The following is a 25,709-nucleotide window of genomic DNA, read 5'->3' on the forward strand; positions in this document are numbered from 1 at the left end:
GACATTGAAAATGGTCTGCCTTTGTGACTTATTTATGGTAATAGAAAAACTTAGTCTAATGGGAAACTGTTTTCTACTAAGCACAAAGGGAAGTCATGAACTCACATTTGTTTTTCATTTAATTCTGGACAAAAATGCTCTTTTTCCAGCATTGCTTCCTGTTAGGATTTCCGCATTCAACATATTCTTAAATAAACCACGACATAAAATCGCGTTCCATTACACAGGCCATATCTAGGGTCTATGTTTCGCAACAACATCAAAGGTGCACCTTTTTTTACCTTTAAAATATGTGATGGGAATCTTCCTTTAGCAGTTGAGTTTAAAAATTCATGTTGATATAAGTTATGAGTATTCCCTTCAACCTCGTTAAATGACAACAAATTATGTTATTCTCCTGGAAATTAATTGATAATTATGTCATTCAATTTTTGAACATCATCATTTGTAGGTGTAATTATGGCTCTTTCAACCATATATAAATTATGATATTACTCCTCGCCTATGAATCACATACATTCGTCATATTAGATGTGTCTGAACACGTGTTGCATCTGTATCCACTAATATAATTACCCTAAATTATATGATTCTTTCAAATTATCAACGTTATTGGCGTGTCAGTATCCGTGTTGTATCTGGTGTCGGTGTTCGTATCCATACTCTTAGCGGTCTTCTCTTTTTATGGTCTTTCAAATGGTGGCTTGAAAGTAACTAATAACAAAAGATGGTGGTTTGAAGCTTTCTAGTGTTTCTGTTTTTAGTTGCTGGTAAAATGAGTGTAATTATCGTCTAACAATTTTGAATATAGTTTAAATGGTTTTAACACTTTGATTTCACTATATTTTGTTGGATATTGGACGGGGGGCATGGGAGCAGTTTATCAATTGTATACATGCAACGTTTCGAATCACAAAGAAAACAACAATGCTTTTATTCCTTTAAACGGCAATGGGAAGAGCTTAACGGCAGGTGATGTTATTACTTATTTTCCTTTTATTTAATAATTAAAAAAAAAAAAACCACAGTTCTCTTTATATATAAAAAAAAGTCACGCTATCATAGTTTGCATAAACAATTATAAACCAGTAAAGTCAAATAATTCTTAAAATTAATCGTAAACAATTTGAATCATAATCGCTTATAAACCAGCAAAGTCAAATATATTATCCATAAAATTAATCGACTTTGATTAGTTTTAACATGAAAGAAAAAGAAAAAAAAACTAAAAAGGTTAATTCTGAATTCCAATGCAGGGGGTTGAGAAAAACTAAACAATATGGGAACGGACTATTAACTGTGAGAACCCAACTTATTAATATTTATTATAGTGCTAACAAAATTTTTTCTAAAATATTTTGAGTCCTATAATATTTTTTTAGAGGATTTAAAGTCCAATCTTCAACATTAATTTTTGCTCACGTTTGTTTCAATTGTTCAAAGGCTAAGGAAGAGTAAATTATATTATTAAAACAATAAATAATATGGAAATACTGTTTTTTGTGGAAGTAATAAAATAATATGGAAATATTATTTTTTATGGAAGGGATATGAAAATACTTGGCAATCTTTGTGGGTTGTATTGAGGCGAACAACACAGATGTATAACATAAAATCGACTGATAAAAAGGTAACTTGAGTTTTTGTTTTGTGCTAGTAATTTAGTTGATTTGTGGTTAACGGAGGTAAAAGAGAGTTAACGGGAACGATTAGTGATATGGATTAGTCATTTAGTTGTTATTTTATAATTGACTAACATTAAGAAGAATTCATAAGGAATTGTGTGTAAGTTTTCTTTTAAATTAAATTTATTCTTATATATTTGTTACATGTGTTATTTGTATTTAAAATTAAAATAAAAAATTAAGGGTATTTTTGAAAAGAAAAGTCCAACCCAAAAGGGTGCTGAAAGGGGTAGTTTTCTTTATATATAGTATAGATATATTTGTTACATGTATTATTTGTATTTAAAATTAAAATAAAAACTTAAGGGTATTTTTGGAAAGAAAAGTCAAACCGAAAAGCGTGCTGAAAGGGGTAGTTTTCTATAGATATAGTATAGATATATAGTATAGATAACACATTACCATACAACTCACCCGCACGACGCATGGATGTACGATCTAGTTTGTTTTTATTCATGAAAGTGAAATCCCACACACGAAATACAAAAATTGAATGCTTATTCAAAGTAGAAATATAAAGAACATTAAGAAAATCCACTTTATAATATCAAGGCGTGTCATATACTTGTTGGCAATTACTCCACTTTTGAACTTTAAGAAAATCCATGTGCCACTTGGATTTTTCAAACTTAATGTGAATCCAAACATCCACTAAAACCTCGGTGCTCAAATTGGAACAGGATCAACCAACACTTCTTTAATACATGTCTTCATTAGTCCGTCAGAATCCGTGTAGTTATCTTTGTTTTTGTAAATAACATCCATAAAACGCGAAAGATTAAGAACACGAGTCATAAAAGGCATCGGAACTTCGGTTGGCCTAAGACATTCTTCATTTATATCTTTCCAAACAATTGTCATTCTATTTTTGCATTCTTGAATAGCAGCTTCTCTCGACATATCAAATTGCTTCATATAACAATCTAACAATGAGCAAACATGTCCTCTTTTCTGTTCAAACTGTACAATAGAAAATAAATAATGCAAGTGGTCATTTCGAGTGAAAGAAAACAATAATATGTTAGTGAGTAGTTAATTTTGTTATTTTATAAATACCTCGCTGGAAACAATTTCATCCATTAGCCTGCAAAGAGTTGCAGCGGCGTTAACAATTCTTGGCTCATTTGATACCCAATTGAAGATCTCCTTTGTGGCTATGTCACCCATACCAATGTAAGAGGTTAATATCAGCAAAGGGTAAGCACCTGATTTTTTTGATATGCGCATGTACTCTTCTGTTGTTGGTATATGGTTTTCATTCAGCCATCTCGCCTCTGTCATAAATGCTTGCACTGACTTTTTGAACTGCCATCATTAACATACAAAAAAATTAAATACGAGGATACTCATGTGTCTTATGTTGACTAAAAGGTGTGTTTTTTTTTTTGTTGTCGTAGGGACTAGAAGCGAAAATTTTAATATTTGTAGGGACGTTTTACCTAACTAGTCCAAAAAAAAGTTAGCGGTTTTTTGGTCTATCCTTTTCTTATTTTAAAAATCAAGATATGATATAGAGACTAACTAATCTAAGGGGTCCCATCCAACAATTCACTTGTATGGATTTGCCCACCGAAATGGACATAGGGAAATTGAAAGTGGATAGTTGAAAGGAGCACACACCAAAAACTGAAACCAAAAACACTCAACCAACACAAATGGTTTTTTAGTTTATCCTTACCTAACTATAGCTAATTTTATAAAACAAATACATATTTATATTGTTTTACTTACTAAAGTGAACCACAAAGAAGTGAACAGTAGAAATTTTCAAAAAATAGTTAAAAGTACATAAAAAAAATTGTGGCCAATACTCAAGTACTAGTGGGTAATTAGAAAAAGCAGAAAGTCATACTTCAATTTTGTAGTAGTCAAGGGTATATATCCTTCCTTCTTTTCTCATTTCTTTCTCTATTTCTTCGTAAATTGTTAAGAATGATCTATAGATAGGTTTCATGTAGTCTGGAAGTTCGTCCAAGCTGCTAATATCCCACCTGAAAAAAATTATAGATGGAAAATGAACTACTTTTAATTAGCAACCGAAAAATAAATTTGATGAAAATATTAATCTGTATATGATATCTTATTCAACCTTTCAACTGCCTTGGTAAAAAGTTCCAGTTCATCAATTGTTCCATATGCATCGTATGTATCATCAATGATTGAAAGTAGGGTGATTACTTTAATCATCATTTTTCTTGCTTGAGAATATTGGGGTTCAAAAAATGCAGTCAAAACCCAAAAGCTACATTCCGCGATCCTATCTCTTGCATAAGGTAGTTTGGTAGAGAAGTCCAACTCCTTCCACCATCTTTAAAGATGAAAAACAATATAGTTATTACAAGGTTTAATATTTCCATGATATTCCTAATATTATCTTAATACAAAAGATTGGAGTGTGTAATCTAAGTACTTACTTGGAAATGTTTCCAAACTCTTTTTGATGTAGGGATTGGAGTAAATTGAAATCCAATTTTGCGAAAGTGAGTAGAACTTCATCACAGGTAGGATCTTTCTCATAGATAGAAATGTAGTGTCGTGCCTCTAGCCTTGGTATGTTTTTGTGGAGAGCCTGCTTTAAGGTATATTCGATTTGTGCAGCAAGTGAAGGGCTCGATTGAGAGGCAATGGACTCGAGGTGAGTTGAACTGAAATTTAATGCTTCTTCTAAAATGTCATCTTCATGAACCATCATATGTGATGCTTCATACAAGCTTAACATCCCCTCAACATCCGTGCTAAGATTTTCATTAAAGTTTCCTTGCTTGTCTTTAAATTTGTTGAACACATCTAGTATAATTATTAAAAACAACCATTTGAGTCAATGAAATAACAAAACAATACTAATAAAAAAAAATATGCAAGTAATATAAAATACGTATCAAATTTTGCCACTAAGCGTTACAGGAAACGCTAAGACCTGTATTAGACGCCACTGAAAATAAGAACCTTTCTTAGAGATTATAAAGAAAGTAACAAAAAAATTTCTCACCAAAACATTGAAACATTAAAATAAGAACTTTTTCTTTTGTAAGTACAATTTTTTTATGGACTAAGCGTTGTTCTAATTTTTTGAATTAATTATTGATGCAATGTAAGACAACAAAATAGTTAATTAAACAGAAATCAATATATAAATGCAAATAAAGTTGAGGCATGCATATATATACTTGGTGAAACGTGAAGTCCTTGTTGCCGGAACACCCTGAATAGCATGGCAAGAGAGCACATGCTGTCTTCAAGCGTTATTTCTCCATTTTCAACATAACTTTTGTGAATATGTTGCAAAACTTCATCAATCTCTTTTTCAAAATGATAACCAACACCCAAACGACATATTGAATCAATCAATTTGACTTTTGTCAAGGGCATCTCAGTCTTTGAGACAAGCATGTTTCTCACTTCATCTTTCAACGTATCAATTTGTGATGCAAGATTCTGATCAAGTTCCTGTGAGGTGTTTGAGAAAAAAAAATTAATTATTAACAAAATTCACTTGATTATAAATAAATTTAACAAAATTCACTTGAGTTTCTTAATTATATATATATATATATTGACATCCCAAAAGAAAATACTAGTAATAATCGTTGTTAACTACATAAATGAATGGAGAACATATAATATTAATATATAGAATAATAGAAAACAACTAGTGGCAATATATATGTACCATGGTTTCTGAAGCATACTGAAGGAAGAAACCCCCCCAAACGCTTGGGTGATAATCTGCAAGATTTCTTTGCTTGGCGTCATGATCAGAGTAAGCTACAGTAGACATCCCAATTAATTTAATTTATTTATACCTTTCCCTAATTCTTCAACTCTAATGTTTTGTTTTGTGAAAGAAGAAGGTGTCTATATAGATATTTATAGTAAACTTTAAAGAATTATACTAATTCCCATTGTACGCATGTTGAACTAAAACTTTTTTAATATATTCTCAAGTTCCTGCATGTGTTAAAAACCTTTAAAATATATTCTCAAGTTTCGGCATGTGTTAATTTGAGCATTTATTTTTGAACATTGTTGACCTAATTGCCTGTCTTATTTTAACTCTAGCTACTGGATCTAGATTTGTTTTTCTATATATTTATTTCATTAATTTGGCCTGTACATCATATACTATAAGTTTAATATTTATTTCAACCTCTAATTTTTAAGGCAAAGCTGTTGGTGTGCGCACGCAACAGTTGACATGCATATAGTATATGCATTCTAAGAAACGTGTGATAATTTGATTATCTTCATAATTATAAATAAATAAGTTCCCCTTTGTGCTTGTTATCTTTTCATCATATTCCTCTCAACAAAATAAAAAATATTCTTTTCAACTTTTCGTTTTTTTCTTATAAACTAAAGGATTAATTGTTTGAATTGACCATGCAAAATACGCAATGTTGAAAAATGACTCTGTAAAATAAAAAAGAGAGATTCTTTTATTTTTTTTACCTTCTAATATACGCGTGGTCCAAAAAAATGATCTAGAGAGATTGAATTTTTTCATGGTTTTTTTCGGATATCTTTAATTAGGATGTTAAAACATGGTTTTACACACAAAAGTTAGATTTTTCCGACTAGGGACAGATTTATCATGAAATTTTATTACCCATAATTATGAATTTCTTAAACAATTCATAATTAATTTGTATCTCATTTAAAAACTTCAAAATTTCATGGTGAAGGTTCTTATCATGTTCTAACCATGCCTACAGAATTATATAACGAAATTTGATCCGTGAATATACGCTTACTCGGAACAAAATTGCAATTTCGCACGTTTTTGTTGAAAAATAATAATCGATCGAAACATCTTTGAAAACCTACGAAATTTTGCGGATTCTTTTTTTGTATTTCTATAAATGTCTCTGCAAACAATCAGCTCAAAATTAGTTTTTAGGTTAGTGTTTTCAATTTTTTGTTTTTTGTGTTTTTGATGCTTTAAAAATTCATAATTAATTCAACCTTAGTTGAAAAATTATAAATTTTTGTGTAAAGTCATATTTTAATGTCCTAAACATGCTTGAAAATATTCAACCTCTAAGAAGATTTTTTGGACTTCAACTATATTACAAGGTCAAAAGCCTATACTTGATGCTTATTAGGCCAAAAACCACTATCGAATAGTGCCCCGATTAACATATGATTCAAAAGGTAGTGTATGATGTATCGTCAACAAAATACAAAACTATCTGTACGCCCACCAATGAGAAGCTTTAGATTCCTGATAATCTTTAATGTCTCCGACCATCATTACTCTACGATGGTTGATGGATATAAAAATTGCTGTACAAAACAGTTTTCTACCGACTCTTTAGGAGTTGTTCCATAAGTTCTATGGAAGGATCCTTAGACCACCACTCAAGTACGCAATTATTATCCTTTCAATACATCTCACTCTTGCTGTCTTACCTAAATAAGTGTCGCCGTGTTTGCAAGTGTCTCCCGAATTGCAAAGCCATGGTTGCTGCTCGACAAATGTCAACATTATGATCACTTCAGGTCATTAGTGAAAATTAAATTCTTAATAAGGATGAACGAAAAAATAGTCTGCACGAAACTTTAGCAACATACAAGGATATTTAATTTTAATAAAGAAACAAAGACTAGTCTTAAAGCAACCAAACAATGGCATTTTTTTTTAAAACATCAATTATTTATTAAAAATTATATATTTAATATTTATTAAATGTACAAATTCTAATATAAACTTACTATTTACAACTTCTTAAACATGTGAAATTTTACACATTATGCAAAAATCCTTAGTTTATTAATATTTTGTTGAGGGAAAGGTTTCAAATGAAAAAATACTTAATTTATTGATATTTTGTTGAGGAACAGTTTCACAATATCTATAATTAAATTTATTGCATATGTACATCCAACAAATAGAAATATTCATCCAATAATTTGTTAGTGTAGGCTTCCGGTGTGCGCATGCCGTAGTTTATCACATATGCACATTCTAAAAAACATATTCATATTCGAAATCCTTAAACAAATAAGTTTCCCTCTTAACATATTTGTGTTTGTTAAGTTGGTGCTGGGAAAACATGGAATGAATAATACATTTCATCGTTTAAATATTTGTCTTTTGTTTTATTAGGGATAACATGCATGTCTCATGTTATTTTTACGTATTCGTTACAATATCTGTCTTGCGTTTTTTCTTCTTCTTCATCAAAGACAAATATTTAATTTATTCACTAATTTTAACTGATTATTTAATGACAATCATTTTAACTAATTATTTTCCATTACTTACAACTAGAGGAAAGACGTGCACCATCGTGCCCGTTTATCCGCTCTTTCTACTGCAATAACGCATGTGATTATTTTATTATGATTGTTTGTATAGTTTTGATTAAAAATTTTAAATTTTTAAATATTATGAAAATTATTGATATATTGATTTATAAACAAAATATTGTCAAGGCATATAACAAAATTATTTTTGAACAAAACATATTTTAGTTTGCCTGCATATAAAATTAAGGTAAAATAATGATCATTTATTGTTTATTCTAATAGTAATTAGTAACATCATAACATAAGTGTGTTGTGTAAAAGAAACATCATAAATAAATGTATAAATGACATGTTATGTAAAAGACACATTGTAATGATTGCGATAAAATAATATCTTTAAAAACTACATTTTTCGTAAAGTCTCCATCTTCCGCTTCTATTTTCCCTTCTTTAATGAGAACTTTTGTTGAATTTTGAGAAACTCCTCTAGAAAAGGCTACATATAATTGACCATGGCTGAAAACATGCCGTGGAAAATAGATTCCGACATTGAAAATGGTCTGCCTTTGTGACTTATTTATGGTAATAGAAAAACTTAGTCTAATGGGAAACTGTTTTCTACTAAGTACAAAGGGAAGTCATGAACTCACATTTGTTTTTCATTTAATTCTGGACAAAAATGCTCTTTTTCCAGCATTGCTTCCTGTTAGGATTTCCACATTCAACATATTCGTAAATAAACCATGACATAAAATCGCGTTCCATTACACAGGCCATATCTAGGGTCTATGTTTCGCAACAACATCTAAGGTGCACCTTTTTTTACCTGTAAAATATGTGATGGGAATCTTCCTTTAGCAGTTGAGTTTAAAAATTCATGTTGATGTAAGTTATGAGTATTCCCTTCAACCTCGTTAAATGACAACAAATTATGTTATTCTCCTGGAAACTAATTGATAATTATGTCATTCAATTTTTGAACATCATCATTTGTAGGTGTAATTATGGCTCTTTCAACCATATATAAATTATGATATTACTCCTCGCCTATGAATCACATACATTCGTCATATTAGATGTGTCTGAACACGTGTTGCATCCGTATCCACTAATATAATTACCCTAAATTATATGATTCTTTCAAATTATCAACGTTATTGGTGTGTCAGTATCCGTGTTGTATCTGGTGTCGGTGTTCGTATCCATACTCTTAGCAGTCTTCTCTTTTTATGGTCTCTCAAATGGTGGCTTGAAAGTAACTAATAACAAAAGATGGTGGTTTGAAGCTTTCTAGTGTTTCTGTTTTTAGTTGCTGGTAACATGAGTGTAATTATCGTTTAACAATTTTGAATATAGTTTAAATGGTTTTAACACTTTGATTTCACTATATTTTGTTGGATATTGGACGGGGGGCATGGGCGCAGTTTATCAATTGTACACATGCAACGTTTCGAATCACAGAGAAAACAACAATGCTTTTATTCCTTTAAACGGCAGTGGGAAGAGCTTAACGGCAGGTGATGTTATTACTTATTTTCCTTTTATTTAAAATTAAAAAAAAAAACCACAGTTCTCTTTATATATAAAAAAAAGTCACGCTATCATAGTTTGCATAAACAATTATAAACCAGTAAAGTCAAATAATTCTTAAAATTAATCGTAAACAATTTGAATCATAATCGCTTATAAACCAGCAAAGTCAAATATATAATCCATAAAATTAATCGACTTTGATTAGTTTTAACATGAAAGAAAAAGAAAAAAAAACTAAAAAGTTTAATTCTGAATTCCAATGCAGGGGGTTAAGAAAAACTAAACAATACGGGAACGGACTATTAACTGTGAGAACCCTACTTATTAATATTTATTATAGTGCTAACAAAATTTTTTCTAAAATATTTTGAGTCCTATAATATTTTTTTAGAGGATTTAAAGTCCAATCTTCAACATTAATTTTTGCTCACGTTTGTTTCAATTGTTCAAAGGCTAAGGAAGAGTAAATTATATTATTAAAAAATAAATAATATGGAAATACTGTTTTTTGTGGAAGTAATAAAATAATATGGAAATATTATTTTTTTGGAAGGGATATGAAAATACTTGGCAATCTTTGTGGGTTGTATTGAGGCGAACAACACAGATGTACAACATAAAATCGCTGATAAAAAGGTAACTTGAGTTTTTGTTTTGTGCTAGTAATTTAGTTGATTTATGGTTAACGGAGGTAAAAGAGAGTTAACGGGAACGATTAGTGATATGGATTAGTAATTTAGTTGTTATTTTATAATTGACTAACATTAAGAAGAATTCATAAGGAATTGTGTGTAAGTTTTCTTTTAAATTAAATTTATTCTTATATATTTGTTACATGTGTTATTTGTATTTAAAATTAAAATAAAAAATTAAGGGTATTTTTGAAAAGAAAAGTCAACCCAAAAGGGTGCTGAAAGGGGTAGTTTTCTTTATATATAGTATAGATATATTTGTTACATGTATTATTTGTATTTAAAATTAAAATAAAAACTTAAGGGTATTTTTGGAAAGAAAAGTCAAACCCAAAAGCGTGCTGAAAGGGGTAGTTTTCTATAGATATAGTATAGATATATAGTATAGATAACACATTACCATACAACTCACCCGCACGACGCATGGATGTACGATCTAGTTTGTTTTTATTCATGAAAGTGAAATCCCACACACGAAATACAAAAATTGAATGCTTATTCAAAGTAGAAATATAAAGAACATAAAAAAAATAATAATAATTGATTTGAATTATTTTGAGCTTCATAATATCAAGGCGTGTCATATACTTGTTGGCAATTACTCCACTTTTGAACTTTAAGAAAATCCATGTGCCACTTGGATTTTTCAAACTTAATGTGAATCCAAACATCCACTAAAACCTCGGTGCTCAAATTGGAACAGGATCAACCAACACTTCTTTAATACATGTCTTCATTAGTCCGTCAGAATCCGTGTAGTTATCTTTGTTTTTGTAAATAACATCCATAAAACGCGAAAGATTAAGAACACGAGTCATAAAAGGCATCGGAACTTCGGTTGGCCTAAGACATTCTTCATTTATATCTTTCCAAACAATTGTCATTCTATTTTTGCATTCTTGAATAGCAGCTTCTCTCGACATATCAAATTGCTTCATATAACAATCTAACAATGAGCAAACATGTCCTCTTTTCTGTTCAAACTGTACAATAGAAAATAAATATTGCAAGTGGTCATTTCGAGTGAAAGAAAACAATAATATGTTAGTGAGTAGTTAATTTTGTTATTTTATAAATACCTCGCTGGAAACAATTTCATCCATTAGCCTGCAAAGAGTTGCAGCGGCGTTAACAATTCTTGGCTCATTTGATACCCAATTGAAGATCTCCTTTGTGGCTATGTCACCCATACCAATGTAAGAGGTTAATATCAGCAAAGGGTAAGCACCTGATTTTTTTGATATGCGCATGTACTCTTCTGTTGTTGGTATATGGTTTTCATTCAGCCATCTCGCCTCTGTCATAAATGCTTGCACTGACTTTTTGAACTGCCATCATTAACATACAAAAAAATTAAATATGAGGATACTCATGTGTCTTATGTTGACTAAAAGGTGTGTTTTTTTTTTTGTTGTCGTAGGGACTAGAAGCGAAAATTTTAATATTTGTAGGGACGTTTTACCTAACTAGTCCAAAAAAAAGTTAGCGGTTTTTTGGTCTATCCTTTTCTTATTTTAAAAATCAAGATATGATATAGAGACTAATTAATCTAAGGGGTCCCATCCAACAATTCACTTGTATGGATTTGCCCACCGAAATGGACATAGGGAAATTTGAAAGTGGATAGTTGAAAGGAGCACACACCAAAAACCGAAACCAAAAACACTCAACCAACACAAATGGTTTTTTAGTTTATCCTTACCTAACTATAGCTAATTTTATAAAACAAATACATATTTATATTGTTTTACTTACTGAACTGAACCACAAAGAAGTGAACAGTAGAAATTTTCAAAAAATAGTTAAAAGTACATAAAAAAAATTGTGGCCAATACTCAAGTACTAGTGGGTAATTAGAAAAAGCAGAAAGTCATACTTCAATTTTGTAGTAGTCAAGGGTATATATCCTTCCTTCTTTTCTCATTTCTTTCTCTATTTCTTCGTAAATTGTTAAGAATGATCTATAGATAGGTTTCATGTAGTCTGGAAGTTCGTCCAAGCTGCTAATATCCCACCTGAAAAAAATTATAGATGGAAAATGAACTACTTTTAATTAGCAACCGAAAAATAAATTTGATGAAAATATTAATCTGTATATGATATCTTATTCAACCTTTCAACTGCCTTGGTAAAAAGTTCCAGTTCATCAATTGTTCCATATGCATCATATGTATCATCAATGATTGAAAGTAGGGTGATTACTTTAATCATCATTTTTCTTGCTTGAGAATATTGGGGTTCAAAAAATGCAGTCAAAACCCAAAAGCTACATTCCGCGATCCTATCTCTTGCATAAGGTAGTTTGGTAGAGAAGTCCAACTCCTTCCACCATCTTTAAAGATGAAAAACAATATAGTTATTACAAGGTTTAATATTTCCATGATATTCCTAATATTATCTTAATACAAAAGATTGGAGTGTGTAATCTAAGTACTTACTTGGAAATGTTTCCAAACTCTTTTTGATGTAGGGATTGGAGTAAATTGAAATCCAATTTTGCGAAAGTGAGTAGAACTTCATCACAGGTAGGATCTTTCTCATAGATAGAAATGTAGTGTCGTGCCTCTAGCCTTGGTATGTTTTTGTGGAGAGCCTGCTTTAAGGTATATTCGATTTGTGCAGCAAGTGAAGGGCTCGATTGAGAGGCAATGGACTCGAGGTGAGTTGAAGTGAAATTTAATGCTTCTTCTAAAATGTCATCTTCATGAACCATCATATGTGATGCTTCATACAAGCTTAACATCCCCTCAACATCCGTGCTAAGATTTTCATTAAAGTTTCCTTGCTTGTCTTTAAATTTGTTGAACACATCTAGTATAATTATTAAAAACAACCATTTGAGTCAATGAAATAACAAAACAATACTAATAAAAAAAAATATGCAAGTAATATAAAATACGTATCAAATTTTGCCACTAAGCGTTGCAGGAAACGCTAAGACCTGTATTAGACGCCACTGAAAATAAGAACCTTTCTTAGAGATTATAAAGAAAGTAACAAAAAAATTTCTCACCAAAACATTGAAACATTAAAATAAGAACTTTTTCTTTTGTAAGTACAATTTTTTTATGGACTAAGCGTTGTTCTAATTTTTTGAATTAATTATTGATGCAATGTAAGACAACAAAATAGTTAATTAAACAGAAATCAATATATAAATGCAAATAAAGTTGAGGCATGCATATATATACTTGGTGAAACGTGAAGTCCTTGTTGCCTGAACACCCTAAATAGCATGGCAAGAGAGCACAGGTTGTCTTCAAGCGTTATTTCTCCATTTTCAACATAACTTTTGTGAATATGTTGCAAAACTTCATCAATCTCTTTTTCAAAATGATAACCAACACCCAAACGACATATTGAATCAATCAATTTGACTTTTGTCAAGGGCATCTCAGTCTTTGAGACAAGCATGTTTCTCACTTCATCTTTCAACGTATCAATTTGTGATGCAAGATTCTGATCAAGTTCCTGTGAGGTGTTTGAGAAAAAAAAATTAATTATTATCAAAATTCACTTGATTATAAATAAATTTAACAAAATTCACTTGAGTTTCTTAATTATATATATATATTGACATCCCAAAAGAAAATACTAGTAATAATCGTTGTTAACTACATAAATGAATGGAGAACATATAATATTAATATATAGAATAATAGAAAACAACTAGTGGCAATATATATGTACCATGGTTTCTGAAGCATACTGAAGGAAGAAACCCCCCCAAACGCTTGGGTGATAATCTGCAAGATTTCTTTGCTTGGCGTCATGATCAGAGTAAGCTACAGTAGACATCCCAATTACTTTAATTTATTTATACCTTTCCCTAATTCTTCAACTCTAATGTTTTGGTTTGTGAAAGAAGAAGGTGTCTATATAGATATTTATAGTAAACTTTAAAGAATTATACTAATTCCCATTGTACGCATGTTGAACTAAAACTTTTTTAATATATTCTCAAGTTCCTGCATGTGTTAAAAACCTTTAAAATATATTCTCAAGTTTCGGCATGTGTTAATTTGAGCATTTATTTTTGAACATTGTTGACCTAATTGCCTGTCTTATTTTAACTCTAGCTACTGGATCTAGATTTGTTTTTCTATATATTTATTTCATTAATTTGGCATGTACATCATATACATCCTCCGGTCACTAATATAAGCAAAAATTCACTTTTTAGATACATTCAATTAATGATGTATATGGTCTTTATTATATATCACATGCATCATTAATTGAATCTATCTAAAAAGTGAATTTTTGCTTATATTAGTGACCGGAGGGTGTATAAGTTTAATATTTATTTCAACCTCTAATTTTTAAGGCAAAGCTGTTGGTGTGCGCACGCAACAGTTGACATGCATATAGTATATGCATTCTAAGAAACGTGTGATAATTTGATTATCTTCATAATTATAAATAAATAAGTTCCCCTTTGTGCTTGTTATCTTTTCATCATATTCCTCTCAACAAAATAAAAAATATTCTTTTCAACTTTTCGTTTTTTTCTTATAAACTAAAGGATTAATTGTTTGAATTGACCATGCAAAATATGCAATGTTGAAAAATGACTCTGTAAAATAAAAAAGAGAGATTCTTTTATTTTTTTTACCTTCTAATATACGCGTGGTCCAAAAAAATGATCTAGAGAGATTGAATTTTTTCATGGTTTTTTTCGGATATCTTTAATTAGGATGTTAAAACATGGTTTTACACACAAAAGTTAGATTTTTCCGACTAGGGACAGATTTATCATGAAATTTTATTACCCAAAATTATGAATTTCTTAAACAATTCATAATTAATTTGTATCTCATTTAAAAACTTCAAAATTTCATTGTGAAGGTTCTTATCATATTCTAACCATGCCTACAGAATTATATAACGAAATTTGATCCGTGAGTATACGCTTACTCGGAACAAAAATTGCAATTTCGCACGTTTTTGTTGAAAAATAATAATCGATCGAAACATCTTTGAAAACCTACGAAATATTGCAGATTCTTTTTTTGTATTTCTATAAATGTCTCTGCAAACAATCAGCTCAAAATTAGTTTTTAGGTTAGTGTTTTCATTTTTTTGTTTTTTGTGTTTTTGATGCTTTAAAAATTCATAATTAATTCAACCTTAGTTGAAAAATTATAAATTTTTGTGTAAAGTCATATTTTAATGTCCTAAACATGCTTGAAAATATTCAACCTCTAAGAAGATTTTTTGGACTTCAACTATATTACAAGGTCAAAAGCCTATACTTGATGCTTATTAGGCCAAAAACCACTATCGAATAGTGCCCCGATTAACATATGATTCAAAAGGTAGTGTATGATGTATCGTCAACAAAATACAAAACTATCTGTACGCCCACCAATGAGAAGCTTTAGATTCCTGATAATCTTTAATGTCTCCGACCATCATTACTCTACGATGGTTGATGGATATAAAAATTGCTGTACAAAACAGTTTTCTACCGACTCTTTAGGAGTTGTTCCATAAGTTCTATGGAAGGATCCTTAGACCACCACTCAAGTACACAATTATTATCCTTTCAATACATCTCACTCTTGCTGTCTTACCTAAATAAGTGTCGCCGTGTTTGCAAGTGTCTCCCGAATTGCAAAGCCATGGTTGCTGCTCGACAAATGTCAACATTATGATCACTTCAGGTCATTAGTGAAAATTAAATTCTTAATAAGGATGAACGAAAAAATAGTCTGCACGAAACTTTAGCAACATACAAGGATATTTAATTTTAATAAAGAAACAAAGACTAGTCTTAAAGCAACCAAACAATGGCATTTTTTTTTAAACATCAATTATTTATTAAAAATTATATATTTAATATTTATTAAATGTACAAATTCTAATATAATCTTACTATTTACAACTTCTTAAACATGTGAAATTTTACACATTATGCAAAAATCCTTAGTTTATTAATATTTTGTTGAGGGAAAGGTTTCAAATGAAAAAATGCTTAATTTATTGATATTTTGTTGAGGAACAGTTTCACAATATCTATAATTAAATTTATTGCATATGTACATCCAACAAATAGAAATATTCATCCAATAATTTGTTAGTGTAGGCTTCCGGTGTGCGCATGCCGTAGTTTATCACATATGCACATTCTAAAAAACATATTCATATTCGAAATCCTTAAACAAATAAGTTTCCCTCTTAACATATTTGTGTTTGTTAAGTTGGTGCTGGGAAAACATGGAATGAATAATACATTTTATCGTTTAAATATATTGATTTATAAACAAAATATTGTCAAGGCATATAACAAAATTATTTTTGAACTCAACATATTTTAGTTTGCCTGCATATAAAATTAAGGTAAAATAATGATCATTTATTGTTTATTCTAATAGTAATTAGTAACATCATAACATAAGTGTGTTGTGTAAAAGAAACATCATAAATAAATGTATAAATGACATGTTATGTAAAAGACACATTGTAATGATTGCGATAAAATAATATCTTTAAAAACTACATTTTTCGTAAAGTCTCCATCTTCCGCTTCTATTTTCCCTTCTTTAATGAGAACTTTTGTTGAATTTTGAGAAACTCCTCTTGAAAAGGCTACATATAATTGACCATGGCTGAAAACATGCCGTGGAAAATAGATTCCGACATTGAAAATGGTCTGCCTTTGTGACTTAATTATGGTAATAGAAAAACTTAGTCTAATGGGAAACTGTTTTCTACTAAGCACAAAGGGAAGTCATGAACTCACATTTGTTTTTCATTTAATTCTGGACAAAAATGCTCTTTTTCCAGCATTGCTTCCTCTTAGGATTTCCACATTCAACATATTCTTAAATAAACCACGACATAAAATCGCGTTCCATTACACAGGCCATATCTAGGGTCTATGTTTCGCAACAACATCAAAGGTGCACCTTTTTTTACCTTTAAAATATGTGATGGGAATCTTCCTTTAGCAGTTGAGTTTAAAAATTCATGTTGATATAAGTTATGAGTATTCCCTTCAACCTCGTTAAATGACAACAAATTATGTTATTCTCCTGGAAACTAATTGATAATTATGTCATTTAATTTTTGAACATCATCATTTGTAGGTGTAATTATGGCTCTTTCAACCATATATAAATTATGATATTACTCCTCGCCTATGAATCACATACATTCGTCATATTAGATGTGTCTGAACACGTGTTGCATCCGTATCCACTAATATAATTACCCTAAATTATATGATTCTTTCAAATTATCAACGTTATTGGCGTGTCAGTATCCGTGTTGTATCTGGTGTCGGTGTTCGTATCCATACTCTTAGCGGTCTTCTCTTTTTATGGTCTCTCAAATGGTGGCTTGAAAGTAACTAATAACAAAAGATGGTGGTTTGAAGCTTTCTAGTGTTTCTGTTTTTAGTTGCAGGTAACATGAGTGTAATTATCGTTTAACAATTTTGAATATAGTTTAAATGGTTTTAACACTTTGATTTCACTATATTTGGTTGGATATTGGACGGGGGGCATGGGAGCAGTTTATCAATTGTACACATGCAACGTTTCGAATCACAAAGAAAACAACAATGCTTTTATTCCTTTAAACGGCAGTGGGAAGAGCTTAACGGCAGGTGATGTTATTACTTATTTTCCTTTTATTTAATAATTAAAAAAAAAACCACAGTTCTCTTTATATATAAAAAAAAAGTCACGCTATCATAGTTTGCATAAACAATTATAAACCAGTAAAGTCAAATAATTTTTAAAATTAATCGTAAACAATTTGAATCATAATCGCTTATAAACCAGCAAAGTCAAATATATAATCCATAAAATTAATCGACTTTGATTAGTTTTAACATGAAAGAAAAAGAAAAAAAAACTAAAAAGGTTAATTCTGAATTCCAATGCAGGGGGTTGAGAAAAACTAAACAATACGGGAACGGACTATTAACTGTGAGAACCCTACTTATTAATATTTATTATAGTGCTAACAAAAAATTTTCTAAAATATTTTGAGTCCTATAATATTTTTTTAGAGGATTTAAAGTCCAATCTTCAACATTAATTTTTGCTCACGTTTGTTTCAATTGTTCAAAGGCTAAGGAAGAGTAAATTATATTATTAAAATAATAAATAATATGGAAATTAATACTGTTTTTTGTGGAAGTAATAAAATAATATTTAAATATTATTTTTTGTGGATGGGATATGAAAATACTTGGCAATCTTTGTGGGTTGTATTGAGGCGAACAACACAGATGTACAACATAAAATCGGCTGATAAAAAGGTAACTTGAGTTTTTGATTTGTGCGAGTAATTTAGTTGATTTGTGGTTAACGGAGGTAAAAGAGAGTTAACGGGGACGATTAGTGACATGGATTAGTAATTTAGTTGTTATTTTATAATTGACTAACATTAAGAAGAATTCATAAGGAATTGTGTGTAAGTTTTCTTTTAAATTAAATTTATTCTTATATATTTGTTACATGTGTTATTTGTATTTAAAATAAAAATAAAAAATTAAGGGTATTTTTGAAAAGAAAAGTCAAACCCAAAAGCGTGCTGAAAGGGGTAGTTTTCTATATATATAGTATAGATATATAGTATAGATAACACATTACCATACAACTCACCCGCACGACGCATGGATGTACGATCTAGTTTGTTTTTATTCATGAAAGTGAAATCCCACACACGAAATACAAAAATTGAATGCTTATTCAAAGTAGAAATATAAAGAACATAAAAAAAAAAAAATATTGATTTGAATTATTTTGAGCTTCATAATATCAAGGCGTGTCATATACTTGTTGGCAATTACTCCACTTTTGAACTTTAAGAAAATCCATGTGCCACTTGGATTTTTCAAACTTAATGTGAATCCAAACATCCACTAAAACCTCGGTGCTCAAATTGGAACAGGATCAACCAACACTTCTTTAATACATGTCTTCATTAGTCCGTCAGAATCCGTGTAGTTATCTTTGTTTTTGTAAATAACATCCATAAAACGCGAAAGATTAAGAACACGAGTCATAAAAGGCATCGGAACTTCGGTTGGCCTAAGACATTCTTCATTTATATCTTTCCAAACAATTGTCATTCTATTTTTGCATTCTTGAATAGCAGCTTCTCTCGACATATCAAATTGCTTCATATAACAATCTAACAATGAGCAAACATGTCCTCTTTTCTGTTCAAACTGTACAATAGAAAATAAATAATGCAAGTGGTCATTTCGAGTGAAAGAAAACAATAATATGTTAGTGAGTAGTTAATTTTGTTATTTTATAAATACCTCGCTGGAAACAATTTCATCCATTAGCCTGCAAAGAGTTGCAGCGGCGTTAACAATTCTTGGCTCATTTGATACCCAATTGAAGATCTCCTTTGTGGCTATGTCACCCATACCAATGTAAGAGGTTAATATCAGCAAAGGGTAAGCACCTGATTTTTTTGATATGCGCATGTACTCTTCTGTTGTTGGTATATGGTTTTCATTCAGCCATCTCGCCTCTGTCATAAATGCTTGCACTGACTTTTTGAACTGCCATCATTAACATACAAAAAAATTAAATACGAGGATACTCATGTGTCTTATGTTGACTAAAAGGTGTTTTTTTTTTTTTTTGTTGTCGTAGGGACTAGAAACGAAAATTTTAATATTTGTAGGGACGTTTTACTTAACTAGTCCAAAAAAAAGTTAGCGGTTTTTTGGTCTATCCTTTTCTTATTTTAAAAATCAAGATATGATATAGAGACTAACTAATCTAAGGGGTCCCATCCAACAATTCACTTGTATGGATTTGCCCACCGAAATGGACATAGGGAAAATTGAAAGTGGATAGTTGAAAGGAGCACACACCAAAAACCGAAACCAAAAACACTCAACCAACACAAATGGTTTTTTAGTTTATCCTTACCTAACTATAGCTAATTTTATAAAACAAATACATATTTATATTGTTTTACTTACTAAAGTGAACCACAAAGAAGTGAACAGTAGAAATTTTCAAAAAATAGTTAAAAGTACATAAAAAAAATTGTGGCCAATACTCAAGTACTAGTGGGTAATTAGAAAAAGCAGAAAGTCATACTTCAATTTTGTAGTAGTCAAGGGTATATATCCTTCCTTCTTTTCTCATTTCTTTCTCTATTTCTTCATAAATTGTTAAGAATGATCTATAGATAGGTTTCATGTAGTCTGGAAGTTCGTCCAAGCTGCTAATATCCCACCTGAAAAAAATTATAGATGGAAAATGAACAACTTTTAATTAGCAACCGAAAAATAAATTTGATGAAAATATTAATCTGTATATGATATCTTATTCAACCTTTCAACTGCCTTGGTAAAAAGTTCCAGTTCATCAATTGTTCCATATGCATCGTATGTATCATCAATGATTGAAAGTAGGGTGATTACTTTAATCATCATTTTTCTTGCTTGAGAATATTGGGGTTCAAAAAATGCAGTCAAAACCCAAAAGCTACATTCCGCGATCCTATCTCTTGCATAAGGTAGTTTGGTAGAGAAGTCCAACTCCTTCCACCATCTTTAAAGATGAAAAACAATATAGTTATTACAAGGTTTAATATTTCCATGATATTCCTAATATTATCTTAATACAAAAGATTGGAGTGTGTAATCTAAGTACTTACTTGGAAATGTTTCCAAACTCTTTTTGATGTAGGGATTGGAGTAAATTGAAATCCAATTTTGCGAAAGTGAGTAGAACTTCATCACAGGTAGGATCTTTCTCATAGATAGAAATGTAGTGTCGTGCCTCTAGCCTTGGTATGTTTTTGTGGAGAGCCTGCTTTAAGGTATATTCGATTTGTGCAGCAAGTGAAGGGCTCGATTGAGAGGCAATGGACTCGAGGTGAGTTGAAGTGAAATTTAATGCTTCTTCTAAAATGTCATCTTCATGAACCATCATATGTGATGCTTCATACAAGCTTAACATCCCCTCAACATCCGTGCTAAGATTTTCATTAAAGTTTCCTTGCTTGTCTTTAAATTTGTTGAACACATCTAGTATAATTATTAAAAACAACCATTTGAGTCAATGAAATAACAAAACAATACTAATAAAAAAAAATATGCAAGTAATATAAAATACGTATCAAATTTTGCCACTAAGCGTTACAGGAAACGCTAAGACCTGTATTAGACGCCACTGAAAATAAGAACCTTTCTTAGAGATTATAAAGAAAGTAACAAAAAAATTTCTCACCAAAACATTGAAACATTAAAATAAGAACTTTTTCTTTTGTAAGTACAATTTTTTTATGGACTAAGCGTTGTTCTAATTTTTTGAATTAATTATTGATGCAATGTAAGACAACAAAATAGTTAATTAAACAGAAATCAATATATAAATGCAAATAAAGTTGAGGCATGCATATATATACTTGGTGAAACGTGAAGTCCTTGTTGCCTGAACACCCTAAATAGCATGGCAAGAGAGCACAGGCTGTCTTCAAGCGTTATTTCTCCATTTTCAACATAACTTTTGTGAATATGTTGCAAAACTTCATCAATCTCTTTTTCAAAATGATAACCAACACCCAAACGACATATTGAATCAATCAATTTGACTTTTGTCAAGGGCATCTCAGTCTTTGAGACAAGCATGTTTCTCACTTCATCTTTCAACGTATCAATTTGTGATGCAAGATTCTGATCAAGTTCCTGTGAGGTGTTTGAGAAAAAAAAATTAATTATTAACAAAATTCACTTGATTATAAATAAATTTAACAAAATTCACTTGAGTTTCTTAATTATATATATATATATTGACATCCCAAAAGAAAATACTAGTAATAATCGTTGTTAACTACATAAATGAATGGAGAACATATAATATTAATATATAGAATAATAGAAAACAACTAGTGGCAATATATATGTACCATGGTTTCTGAAGCATACTGAAGGAAGAAACCCCCCCAAACGCTTGGGTGATAATCTGCAAGATTTCTTTGCTTGGCGTCATGATCAGAGTAAGCTACAGTAGACATCCCAATTACTTTAATTTATTTATACCTTTCCCTAATTCTTCAACTCTAATGTTTTGGTTTGTGAAAGAAGAAGGTGTCTATATAGATATTTATAGTAAACTTTAAAGAATTATACTAATTCCCATTGTACGCATGTTGAACTAAAACTTTTTTAATATATTCTCAAGTTCCTGCATGTGTTAAAAACCTTTAAAATATATTCTCAAGTTTCGCATTGTGTTAATTTGAGCATTTATTTTTGAACATTGTTGACCTAATTGCCTGTCTTATTTTAACTCTAGCTACTGGATCTAGATTTGTTTTTCTATATATTTATTTCATTAATTTGGCCTGTACATCATATACTATAAGTTTAATATTTATTTCAACCTCTAATTTTTAAGGCAAAGCTGTTGGTGTGCGCACGCAACAGTTGACATGCATATAGTATATGCATTCTAAGAAACGTGTGATAATTTGATTATCTTCATAATTATAAATAAATAAGTTCCCCTTTGTGCTTGTTATCTTTTCATCATATTCCTCTCAACAAAATAAAAAATATTCTTTTCAACTTTTCGTTTTTTTCTTATAAACTAAAGGATTAATTGTTTGAATTGACCATGCAAAATACGCAATGTTGAAAAATGACTCTGTAAAATAAAAAAGAGAGATTCTTTTATTTTTTTTACCTTCTAATATACGCGTGGTCCAAAAAAATGATCTAGAGAGATTGAATTTTTTCATGGTTTTTTTCGGATATCTTTAATTAGGATGTTAAAACATGGTTTTACACACAAAAGTTAGATTTTTCCGACTAGGGACAGATTTATCATGAAATTTTATTACCCATAATTATGAATTTCTTAAACAATTCATAATTAATTTGTATCTCATTTAAAAACTTCAAAATTTCATGGTGAAGGTTCTTATCATGTTCTAACCATGCCTACAGAATTATATAACGAAATTTGATCCGTCAGTATATGCTTACTCGGAACAAAATTGCAATTTCGCACGTTTTTGTTGAAAAATAATAATCGATCGAAACATCTTTGAAAACCTACGAAATTTTGCAGATTCTTTTTTTGTATTTCTATAAATGTCTCTGCAAACAATCAGCTCAAAATTAGTTTTTAGGTTAGTGTTTTCATTTTTTTGTTTTTTGTGTTTTTGATGCTTTAAAAATTCATAATTAATTCAACCTTAGTTGAAAAATTATAAATTTTTGTGTAAAGTCATATTTTAATGTCCTAAACATGCTTGAAAATATTCAACCTCTAAGAAGATTTTTTGGACTTCAACTATATTACAAGGTCAAAAGCCTATACTTGATGCTTATTAGGCCAAAAACCACTATCGAATAGTGCCCCGATTAACATATGATTCAAAAGGTAGTGTATGATGTATCGTCAACAAAATACAAAACTATCTGTACGCCCACCAATGAGAAGCTTTAGATTCCTGATAATCTTTAATGTCTCCGACCATCATTACTCTACGATGGTTGATGGATATAAAAATTGTTGTACAAAACAGTTTTCTACCGACTCTTTAGGAGTTGTTCCATAAGTTCTATGGAAGGATCCTTAGACCACCACTCAAGTACACAATTATTATCCTTTCAATACATCTCACTCTTGCTATCTTACCTAAATAAGTGTCGCCGTGTTTGCAAGTGTCTCCCGAATTGCAAAGCCATGGTTGCTGCTCGACAAATGTCAACATTATGATCACTTCAGGTCATTAGTGAAAATTAAATTCTTAATGAGGATGAACGAAAAAATAGTCTGCACGAAACTTTAGCAACATACAAGGATATTTAATTTTAATAAAGAAACAAAGACTAGTCTTACAGCAACCAAACAATGGCATTTTTTTTTAAAACATCAATTATTTATTAAAAATTATATATTTAATATTTATTAAATGTACAAATTCTAATATAAACTTACTATTTACAACTTCTTAAACATGTGAAATTTTACACATTATGCAAAAATCCTTAGTTTATTAATATTTTGTTGAGGGAAAGGTTTCAAATGAAAAAATGCTTAATTTATTGATATTTTGTTGAGGAACAGTTTCACAATATCTATAATTAAATTTATTGCATATGTACATCCAACAAATAGAAATATTCATCCAATAATTTGTTAGTGTAGGCTTCCGGTGTGCGCATGCCGTAGTTTATCACATATGCACATTCTAAAAAACATATTCATATTCAAAATCCTTAAACAAATAAGTTTCCCTCTTAACATATTTGTGTTTGTTAAGTTGGTGCTGGGAAAACATGGAATGAATAATACATTTTATCGTTTAAATATTTGTCTTTTGTTTTATTAGGGATAACATGCATGTCTCATTTTATTTTTACGTATTCGTTACAATATCTGTCTTGCGTTTTTTCTTCTTCTTCATCAAAGACAAATATTTAATTTATTCACTAATTTTAACTGATTATTCAATGACAATCATTTTAACTGATTATTTTCCATTACTTACAACTAGAGGAAAGACGTGCACCATCGTGCCCGTTTATCCGCTCTTTCTACTGCAATAACGCATGTGATTATTTTATTATGATTGTTTGTATAGTTTTGATTAAAAATTTTAAATTTTTAAATATTATGAAAATTATTGATATATTGATTTATAAACAAAATATTGTCAAGGCATATAACAAAATTATTTTTGAACTCAACATATTTTAGTTTGCCTGCATATAAAATTAAGGTAAAATAATGATCATTTATTGTTTATTCTAATAGTAATTAGTAACATCATAACATAAGTGTGTTGTGTAAAAGAAACATCATAAATAAATGTATAAATGACATGTTATGTAAAAGACACATTGTAATGATTGCGATAAAATAATATCTTTAAAAACTACATTTTTCGTAAAGTCTCCATCTTCCGCTTCTATTTTCCCTTCTTTAATGAGAACTTTTGTTGAATTTTGAGAAACTCCTCTTGAAAAGGCTACATATAATTGACCATGGCTGAAAACATGCCGTGGAAAATAGATTCCGACATTGAAAATGGTCTGCCTTTGTGACTTATTTATGGTAATAGAAAAACTTAGTCTAATGGGAAACTGTTTTCTACTAAGCACAAAGGGAAGTCATGAACTCACATTTGTTTTTCATTTAATTCTGGACAAAAATGCTCTTTTTCCAGCATTGCTTCCTGTTAGGATTTCCATATTCAACATATTCTTAAATAAACCACGACATAAAATCGCGTTCCATTACACAGGTCATATCTAGGGTCTATGTTTCGCAACAACATCAAAGGTGCACCTTTTTTTACCTTTAAAATATGTGATGAGAATCTTCCTTTAGCAGTTGAGTTTAAAAATTCATGTTGATATAAGTTATGAGTATTCCCTTCAACCTCGTTAAATGACAACAAATTATGTTATTCTCCTGGAAACTAATTGATAATTATGTCATTCAATTTTTGAACATCATCATTTGTAGGTGTAATTATGGCTCTTTCAACCATATATAAATTATGATATTACTCCTCGCCTATGAATCACATACATTCGTCATAT

At 30.0% G+C, this 25,709-nt stretch overlaps 3 protein-coding genes across 3 annotated transcripts; all 3 read right to left on the bottom strand.

The window, feature by feature from the left end:
• Positions 1 to 2,109: 2,109 nt before the first annotated feature.
• LOC120576884 (probable terpene synthase 2) lies at positions 2,110 to 5,509 on the bottom strand. Its single transcript, XM_039827484.1, has 7 exons — positions 5,356 to 5,509; positions 4,853 to 5,132; positions 4,100 to 4,472; positions 3,775 to 3,993; positions 3,538 to 3,676; positions 2,742 to 2,990; positions 2,110 to 2,645 (listed from the first exon to the last, which is right to left on the bottom strand). The coding sequence occupies exons 1-7, from the start codon at positions 5,461 to 5,463 to the stop codon at positions 2,352 to 2,354; spliced, it is 1,662 nt and encodes a 553-aa protein (XP_039683418.1). The 5' UTR covers positions 5,464 to 5,509; the 3' UTR covers positions 2,110 to 2,351.
• Positions 5,510 to 10,581: 5,072 nt separating this feature from the next.
• LOC120576874 (probable terpene synthase 2) lies at positions 10,582 to 14,019 on the bottom strand. Its single transcript, XM_039827469.1, has 7 exons — positions 13,850 to 14,019; positions 13,351 to 13,630; positions 12,598 to 12,970; positions 12,273 to 12,491; positions 12,036 to 12,174; positions 11,239 to 11,487; positions 10,582 to 11,142 (listed from the first exon to the last, which is right to left on the bottom strand). The coding sequence occupies exons 1-7, from the start codon at positions 13,955 to 13,957 to the stop codon at positions 10,849 to 10,851; spliced, it is 1,662 nt and encodes a 553-aa protein (XP_039683403.1). The 5' UTR covers positions 13,958 to 14,019; the 3' UTR covers positions 10,582 to 10,848.
• A 4,768-nt stretch (positions 14,020 to 18,787) lies between these two features.
• LOC120576881 (probable terpene synthase 2) lies at positions 18,788 to 22,218 on the bottom strand. Its single transcript, XM_039827475.1, has 7 exons — positions 22,058 to 22,218; positions 21,557 to 21,836; positions 20,804 to 21,176; positions 20,479 to 20,697; positions 20,242 to 20,380; positions 19,443 to 19,691; positions 18,788 to 19,346 (listed from the first exon to the last, which is right to left on the bottom strand). Exons 1-7 carry the CDS (start codon positions 22,163 to 22,165, stop codon positions 19,053 to 19,055), a joined length of 1,662 nt encoding a protein of 553 aa, XP_039683409.1. The 5' UTR covers positions 22,166 to 22,218; the 3' UTR covers positions 18,788 to 19,052.
• Between the last annotated feature and the right edge of the window lie 3,491 nt (positions 22,219 to 25,709).

The sequence above is a fragment of the Medicago truncatula genome, chromosome 7 (genome assembly GCF_003473485.1).
Source record: "Medicago truncatula cultivar Jemalong A17 chromosome 7, MtrunA17r5.0-ANR, whole genome shotgun sequence".
Taxonomy (NCBI): Eukaryota; Viridiplantae; Streptophyta; class Magnoliopsida; order Fabales; family Fabaceae; genus Medicago; species Medicago truncatula.

Bases quoted from the DNA above. Each gene is read 5' to 3' on its own strand.
- LOC120576881 (XM_039827475.1), bottom strand. From the start codon at position 22,165: ATGTCTACTGTAGCTTACTCTGATCATGACGCCAAGCAAAGAAATCTT. The intron at 21,177-21,556 runs GTATATATATGC...TAATTATACTAG, and splicing joins AGGACTTCACGTTTCACCAA to ATGTGTTCAACAAATTTAAA. The intron at 19,692-20,241 runs GTATGACTTTCT...TAATGATGGCAG, and splicing joins TTGACTACTACAAAATTGAA to TTCAAAAAGTCAGTGCAAGC.
- LOC120576884 (XM_039827484.1), bottom strand. From the start codon at position 5,463: ATGTCTACTGTAGCTTACTCTGATCATGACGCCAAGCAAAGAAATCTT. The intron at 4,473-4,852 runs GTATATATATGC...TAATTATACTAG, and splicing joins AGGACTTCACGTTTCACCAA to ATGTGTTCAACAAATTTAAA. The intron at 3,994-4,099 runs GTAAGTACTTAG...TCATCTTTAAAG, and splicing joins GAGTTTGGAAACATTTCCAA to ATGGTGGAAGGAGTTGGACT.
- LOC120576874 (XM_039827469.1), bottom strand. From the start codon at position 13,957: ATGTCTACTGTAGCTTACTCTGATCATGACGCCAAGCAAAGAAATCTT. The intron at 13,631-13,849 runs GTACATATATAT...AACACCTCACAG, and splicing joins AGTATGCTTCAGAAACCATG to GAACTTGATCAGAATCTTGC. The intron at 12,971-13,350 runs GTATATATATGC...TAATTATACTAG, and splicing joins AGGACTTCACGTTTCACCAA to ATGTGTTCAACAAATTTAAA.